The 7,150-nt window shown below is 62.8% G+C and overlaps 1 protein-coding gene across 1 annotated transcript; it reads right to left on the bottom strand.

Moving 5' to 3' along the window:
• Positions 1 to 2,188: 2,188 nt before the first annotated feature.
• Positions 2,189 to 6,740, bottom strand: PRAP1 (proline rich acidic protein 1). Its single transcript, XM_047824421.1, has 4 exons — positions 6,453 to 6,740; positions 4,019 to 4,085; positions 3,242 to 3,294; positions 2,189 to 2,448 (listed from the first exon to the last, which is right to left on the bottom strand). The coding sequence occupies exons 1-4, from the start codon at positions 6,458 to 6,460 to the stop codon at positions 2,235 to 2,237; spliced, it is 342 nt and encodes a 113-aa protein (XP_047680377.1). The 5' UTR covers positions 6,461 to 6,740; the 3' UTR covers positions 2,189 to 2,234.
• Positions 6,741 to 7,150: the final 410 nt, after the last annotated feature.

The following is a 7,150-nucleotide window of genomic DNA, read 5'->3' as shown; positions in this document are numbered from 1 at the left end:
GACTTGTTTGGTTCTAAGCACAAGGGAAGCCATTGGCTCCGTGGAGTGCCCATCCCTCCGTCCCCTTTGCTGCCTCCTCAGGTGGGAGGTGAGGCCTCCCTCCCCCCTGTAGTTTGAGACAAGAGCTCACACAGGTGGAGTGGAGACTGTGTGGGGGGCCGTGACTGTGCAAGAGGCCTGGAGGTGGGTGGAGCCGCTGCCCAGGTGGCCCTGAGTGGGGAGACATGTGGGTGGCCCTGGAGAGGACCAGGCGGGCAGGTGTCAGCACCTGGTCTGGATGCTCCGGGAAGTGGGGGGGGGGGGGGGGGGGGGGCACGTCTGTTGTTCTCTGTTCTCTGTCTCCAGTGGTTGAGTGCCTACTGAATACACAGCAGCCTGAACCATCCTGGGAAGTGGGCGGGTGAGGGGTAAAGGACAGGAGAACGCCCCTGGCCCAGCAGGCAAAGGGCCAGCCGGCCCGAAGCAGCGTGGAGGAGGAGGCTGTCGTGGCTTCAGCATGAGGCTTGGGTTGGGCCTCGGGGTGGGAGGCATCCTGCCACCACTGCCCTGGACCCCAGGGTCTCCCCAGACCCTCTCCTTTCCCTCCAGACCTCTTTCAGCCATGTGTGTGCAGGAATTGGCATGACCAGGGGCCCTCCGGCCTCAGAGGCTGGGGAAGGGTCCCTGCTTGCGACCAGGAGCTGGTGTCCATATGTCGAGGAGAATCCAGAGGGCAGGCAAGCCCACCGGGCTGCAGATCTGAGGCTCTACCTGAAGGGACCCTGCTCTGGGCCAGTTACTGCCGGGGCTTAACCTCAGACCCCTGACCCCACGGCCACTTCTAGCCACACGAAGGCTTTTCTTTAAACAGCTTTATTAAGACTTAACTGACAGAAAAAATTGTACACGTGTAAAGTGTACAGTTAAATGCCCTGGGATATTGTCCACTCTTGACAGGCCTCTTGCCTCTGCCAGTGTCTCCTGTCCTGAGGCTTGCACACCTCAACTGCACGCTCCCAAATCCCCAGCTCACCCGCCTCTTGGTGCCCTCAGCCACATGGCTGTGCCTCTGGGTTGGAGGAAATGCCCGTGAGGAACCTTGGCTCCAGTAGTGCTGGAGAGAGACTTGGCCACAAACGCCACCCTGGGCTGCCTGGGGCTGTGGCCACCACTGACCTTGGATCTGAGCTGGGCACCAGTCCCCAACTGCCCGCACCCAAGCTGCTTGGAGATGGCCATCCCCGACCTGGCAGGGGAGGGACCTGAGGGACTGTGAACCCTCCTGTGTGCCATACAGGATTCACTTCTGGGCCCGCCCCCCCCCACCCACCACCACCACCACACACACACACACGTGGGTCTGGGGTGACCCAGACCCATGCAAGGTGCACAGAGGTGAGGCTGAGACTCCCTCTGTCCTGTTAGGGCAGGACCTTGAACAGGTCGCTGTCCAGTGTGGGGTCTCCTCAGCGGTAACATGGGGATGATGATGCCAGGCGGTGAGACGTGAGCCACCAGGCAGAGCATCAGGATGAGGGCCACCATTCAAGTCCTCAGAGGCACTTGGGACCCACGGAAGGACACAGGGAGCTCTGGGGCTTGTGAGGTCACCTTGGACAAGCCCATCATCCCCGGAGCAGCCGGGTGCCTCGGAATTGAGAGCTTGGTGGCCTCTGCCTGGCGCTTCCTTCTGTCTCAACCACTGGGGCGGCTCAGGCTGGGGCAGAGGGCACTGAATGCTTCCCTCTCACTGCAGGGGCATGATCGCCACACAGAAACTGCACGCACAAACGGCGCATATTCGTCGTGTGAAATAACTAGCGAGCCTGTCCCTGTGGCTGCCACGTCGGGCCGTGCTGGGGGGCTGGGCACCTCACACAGCGTCGGGCAGGCGTGCAGTGGAGGAGCCCTGGGGTCTGGGCCCAAGTCCTGCTCCCCTCATCTGTCCTCCCTCGTGTTCTCCAGGGCCCACCTGTGGGGGGCTGACTGGTCCCAACCGCTGACCTCTGCCATGCCCTTGGCCCTAAACCAACATACAAGGAGGAGGCCTGAGAGGAGATCATTCCAGGAGCCTGGGTGCTGGGTTGGGGGAGCCTCGGGGGCCTCTCGACGTGTAAGGACAAACCTATGGCCCCAGGAGGACACAGGCCCCTTTCTCCCAGACAGAGCAGGCTAGGACCATGGTCACTGTTCCTGAAGACGCATGGGATCCACATCTGCAAGGTTTATTTTTCCAGTTGGGGTAGGGTCAGGGGTCAGGAGTCGTCCCTGGGGTGGTAGATGTGGTCTCGATCCTCCTCTGGCCCCTGAAGCTCCTGGCGAGGTGGCAGTGACCAAGAACGGAGCCCTGCCTTGGCCTGGGCCTCCTCAGGTGGTGGGTGGTACAGGCCGTCACGGTCAGGCTCCGGGTCCCAGCTGGGCAGCCCCATGAGCTCGTCGTCCCTTCCCAGAGAAGGGACGCCCCAGGGCCTAGGAGCACAGCTGGGTCAGGTCCGCAGGTGCCACAGGAGGCAGCCAGCCAGCCCCAGTGAGGGCGCCCACCACCCTACAAGCAGCCTGGGGGCTCTGGGGATGAGACCTGGTGGGAATCTGTTCCCCCACCAGGGTCCCTGGTGGCTCTGTCCCATCATTCGCCAGAGGCCCCGGGGCGCCAGTGCCCAGGACAAGCATCACCATCCCTCTCCCCCTCCCCACCCAAGAGCTATGACCAGGCGGTCCCCATGGGACCCAGACCCGAAGGGTAGGCATCCTCGCCACATGCCTAAGCCGCAGGGGGCCCCGGAAGGTTGCAGCGTCCCCAAGGGTGTCCCTGAGAAAACATCCTGGCCCAACACAGATGCTGCCCCGGCCACAGCCCTGGGCCATGGAGACCCAGAGAGTTTGGGCAGGAGTCCCCACCAGTCAGATGTCAGGCACTGTATCCTCTGGCCTGGCAAGGTGTGGCCCCAGGAGAGAAACCAGCCGAGGTTGCCTCGTGTGGATGCAGGGAAGCAATCATGGCTTAGAAGTGGCTCTGTCTGAGGCCACAGCCCTGGGGGGTGAGGGGATAGCCACCCTAGGGGATCAGCCTAGAGCCCTCAGACCCTGTACTCTGCTCGGTTTCTGACAGATCCCATGGGGTCCCATGCTGGCTGGAGCATTGCCTCCTCCTGAAAGGTGCTGGGCAGGGTTTCCCCTCCATCCACCAATGCCCTTAGCTTGGGGCCAGGGCCCAGAAGGGGCAACAGCAGGGGAAAGCACAAGGGTCGCTGGGGACACTCACTCCTCTGTGTCCTGCTCAGGGGCCCCAACTTTGCCTTTGGTCTTGATGAGGACCTGGAAGGAAAGGATCATAGGTGTGGGCTTCGTGCAGTCCACAAGGGGTCCAAGGTCAGGGGACACCTGGACAGAGATGGCTCCAAGGCCCCTTGGACCGCACCTGCCAACTCCACCCCCTGCCCCGCCTCCTCCAGGGAATGGATGGAGACCATGTGGTTATTGGAGAGACAGGACAACCCCTGGGGCTGCATCTGGAAACCCCCCCCCCCCAATCCCCGGCTGATGGCTGGAGGAAGGGATCCAGTTCCTCTTGGCCCAGCCCTTTGTGGAGGCCAGGGGAGTGTATGAAACAGGTGACCCCGTGGAGACCAGCTGTCACTTGCCGGGAAGGGTTGGGCCTTCCTAGGTGTGCAAGTCTGAGTGGTCTCGACCCAAGGCGAGGAGGGGGGGGCGGGGGGGGGAGACACAGCACAGAGTGCATCTGAGCAGCGATGCCCAGGACGGAGGATGTGCCCTGGGGGTCACAGCGCCAGTGAGCGTCACCTAGGGCCCCTCCTCTGCCTGGGTCACTTAGGCATCACTGAGCCTTGCCTCTCAGACCTTGCAGAGGGGCACGCTCCCCCTCATCCTTAGGGTCCCTCCCGGTGCCCGCAGGGCCACCCTGCACAGAGACCTGCAGTCACATTAATGCCCTGCCTTCTCTGTCAAAGGCCAGCTTGGTGCTCTTTCTTCACATTCCTTGCTGATGGGGCAGGGGCTGGGCAGAGCAGCCCACACATACCTGGGGCTTGGAAGCCGAGCCTGCCTCCCCCAGCAGCAGAGCCGCCAGGCTGGCAACCAGGAGGAGCCTGAAGGGACCAGAGAGGAGAGTGAGAGGTAGGCCGGGACTGTTCCTCTAGACAGGACAGCCAGGTGGGTGGCCTGGTGTCACTGGCAATGTGGGTCCCAGCCAGGGAGGCCTGGGGCCAGGTTCACAGGTAGTTTATTATCTCCCCATCTCACAGCCCAAGGACACACAGGCACAAAGAGGTGGGATGGCCACAGGCCCACACCTGCCCCCAGGCCCCCTCAGACCAGGTACCACTGCACCCCACGTTCTGGACGGACCCCACGCTACTGGCCCCGGCCACCAGGTGGACCCTTCAGCTCCCAGCCTCTGTGCTGGTGGCTGCACATGGAACCACATGCACCTCTTGGCCAGGGAGCGGTGTGCGCTCACAGCATCCTCTGCTTAGGTGCCGGGGAGCTAGGACTTGGGGCGAGGCTCTGGGAGCGCTCAGTGCTCATGGGACCCCTGAAGCTATGCGCCGTGGCTCCCTCAGGCCCCCCCAGGTCAGAGCTGTGGGTGCACAGTGGTGCCGGTACTGGGCAGGAAGCCCAGGAGGAGGCAAGTGGGATGGGGCACTCTGCCCGGACACATTCAGCCTGACCCCGAGGGAGGCCAGGATGGCCACCAGGGCAGAGGAGGTCAAGGATCAAGCCCCAAGCAGGGAGTCCGAGGAGCAGCGGCCAAAGATAAGAGACACAAAGGAACACAGGCAGGACAGGTGATCCATGAACCCAACAGCAAAGGTCCTGGAAGCCTCATCCAAGATGAGCAGAACAGGGGGTGAGAGACTGGCGCAGTGAGTGTGTGCGCGTGTGTGTGCGTGTGTGGATGGTGGGAGGGTGTGGTGTGTGTGTGGATGGTGTGTGTGGATGTGCGTGTGGATGGTGGGAGGGTGTGATGTGTTCGTGCGGTGTGTGGTATGTGGGGGGGGGGGGGGCTCGTGCATTTATGAGTATGTGTGTGTGTGTGTGTGTGTTGTTAAAAAACAAGACAACAGGCCCAGACTGGAATCGCTCACGCTAAGCCCCGCGTCACCAACCCGAGGCCTAACGACAGGTTAGGCTCCCCCAGAAATGGATCCTTACAGCAGTGAGGCGGGCCCGCGCGGGGTAGGTCATCTGATCGGCCCCCACATCCCCTGAAGAAGAGCGATCCACCAACCCGCCTTTGGCTACCGTAACCTGCTCGTCCGCCTCTAAGTTTTCCATCGCGTCCGGCCCGTCGAGCGCCTTCCTGTCTGCTGGGTGGGACGCCGCCCAATTCTAACTGATTTTGCTCAAATAAACTCAAAATGCTTCAAATGCCTCAGTCTATCTTCTAACAGGGCTCTTCCTGGTGCTCTGGGAAGGTTTCCTTCTGTCTATGCAGCTGGCGGGGTGACAGGCTGGGCGGGGCTGGGAAGGGCCAGGGAGCTCGGGGTCAGCAGGGGCATCAGATCAAGGCTTCCTACAAGCTGCCTGCCCCTGTAGCCCCAGACTCCATCCCCACAAAGACCTTTGCTTCTCCGAGTGGCTCAGCACTTTGGGGCTGAGGCACACCTCGGGAGCCAAAGGGCAGGGGTCCCCAGGCAGAGGCCAGCTCCAGTGCTGGGCAGGGGCTGAACTGGTTGCCTGCGCCTATGTGTCTGGGCGCCACACCCACCGCCATGCTGTCCAGCTGAGTCAGGGAAAGGACTTCACAGGACAGGACACGGCGGGGTCCAGGGAGTGGGGACGGCAGCGGTGAGCATGGGGCGTCCTGGCTTTGGGGCCCCCATCCTCTGTCCAGGAAGACAGCTCTGGACCCCAGCCCTAACCCAGCGGCCCACCTCTCTGCAAGGAGGCATGGCCTCAGGTTCAAGCTAGGGTCCCAAGGAGAACCCCGCCCCAGAACAGAAGGGCAAGGGGAGGGCTCTGGCTGAGAGGAGGAAGAAAGGGGTTCCCCACAGGAACAACAGAGCCTCTGACCCCAGGGCCCGGCACACACCCCAGCTGCCAGGCTGACATTCCCTCAGGGTAGCATCTGACCCCTGCCCTCAGCCCTGCCAGCCTCCAGCCTCCTCTTCTTGACCCAACCCTCCCTTTTGGGCAGTCACAGACATGCTGCCTCCTACCTCCCACCTCCAGGGTGACTCTTGGGTCAGGGGACACCCCAAGGGACAGGTGTGCTCACAGGGGTGGCCCTCAAATCGGGTGCCCGGACGCAGACAGCAGATGGGCCACAATCTCGGCTGGCTCTGGAGGGAGGGCTCGACACCCTGGGGGCTGCAGCCACCACTGGCCTGAGGACAGAGCCGAGCCTTCCTCCCCCCGCCCCCGACCCTCTCCCCTGGAACCAGCCTGAGTGGCTGCACAGCAGAGCCCCAGGATCGGGTGGCGGGTCTGGCCTCAGAGGCATTGGGCATTACCTCCTCATGCCGCAGTCCCCTTCTCAGCGTAGAGGGTGCTCTCGGGGACCTGGAGTCCCAGATCCACGTAGTCAGTAACTCAGACACTGGGCCCGCGCCTCCCCACCCACGTTTCTCAGGGTTTTATGGCCCCCGTGTAGGCGTGTCTGGACAGAGGTCAGAGACCAGGGTTCCCAACTGCACCGGTGACTGGGTGCGCCCAGCTGGCTCCCTGCGACCTGTCAGTCCCGTGGCCTTCCCACCGCCCACTTCAGGGCAGATCTGACACAGCTCCGCCTCCCGCACCAGCCCCCACCCTGGAGTCTGCGTCTTCCTGCCCACTCCTCCTGGCCTGGCCACCCACCAACAAAATGTCCTGACGTTGCAGGCCCGAGCTGCGCGACCCGGGGGCAATGGACCCAAAACTGGGCTGACTGGTTGGCTGGAAGCTGGAAAAGCATCCCAGCAAACCCCGCCCCAGCCCTACGGGCACTGTGGGCACAGGCCTCTCCCGGAGCTGACTTTGCCCAAAGACACGCACAAGGGGTGGGGCTTCCCACAAGTCAGAGTGAGGACCTTTAAAACCAACCACGTCAGGGCTCTGGAACCTGACCTGTGGCACAGGAGCAATTGAGAAGTGGGTGCTCCAGCAAGCTGCTGAGCCCTGGGTATGAGCGGAGGGCGCCAGCGGCCTCGCAGGGGGCTGCAGCGCCCTGACC

This window comes from Prionailurus viverrinus, chromosome D2, assembly GCF_022837055.1.
Source record: "Prionailurus viverrinus isolate Anna chromosome D2, UM_Priviv_1.0, whole genome shotgun sequence".
Classification (NCBI taxonomy): Eukaryota; Metazoa; Chordata; class Mammalia; order Carnivora; family Felidae; genus Prionailurus; species Prionailurus viverrinus.
Note: the sequence above shows the minus strand (reverse complement) of the source record. Positions and strands in the feature narration are given on the sequence as shown.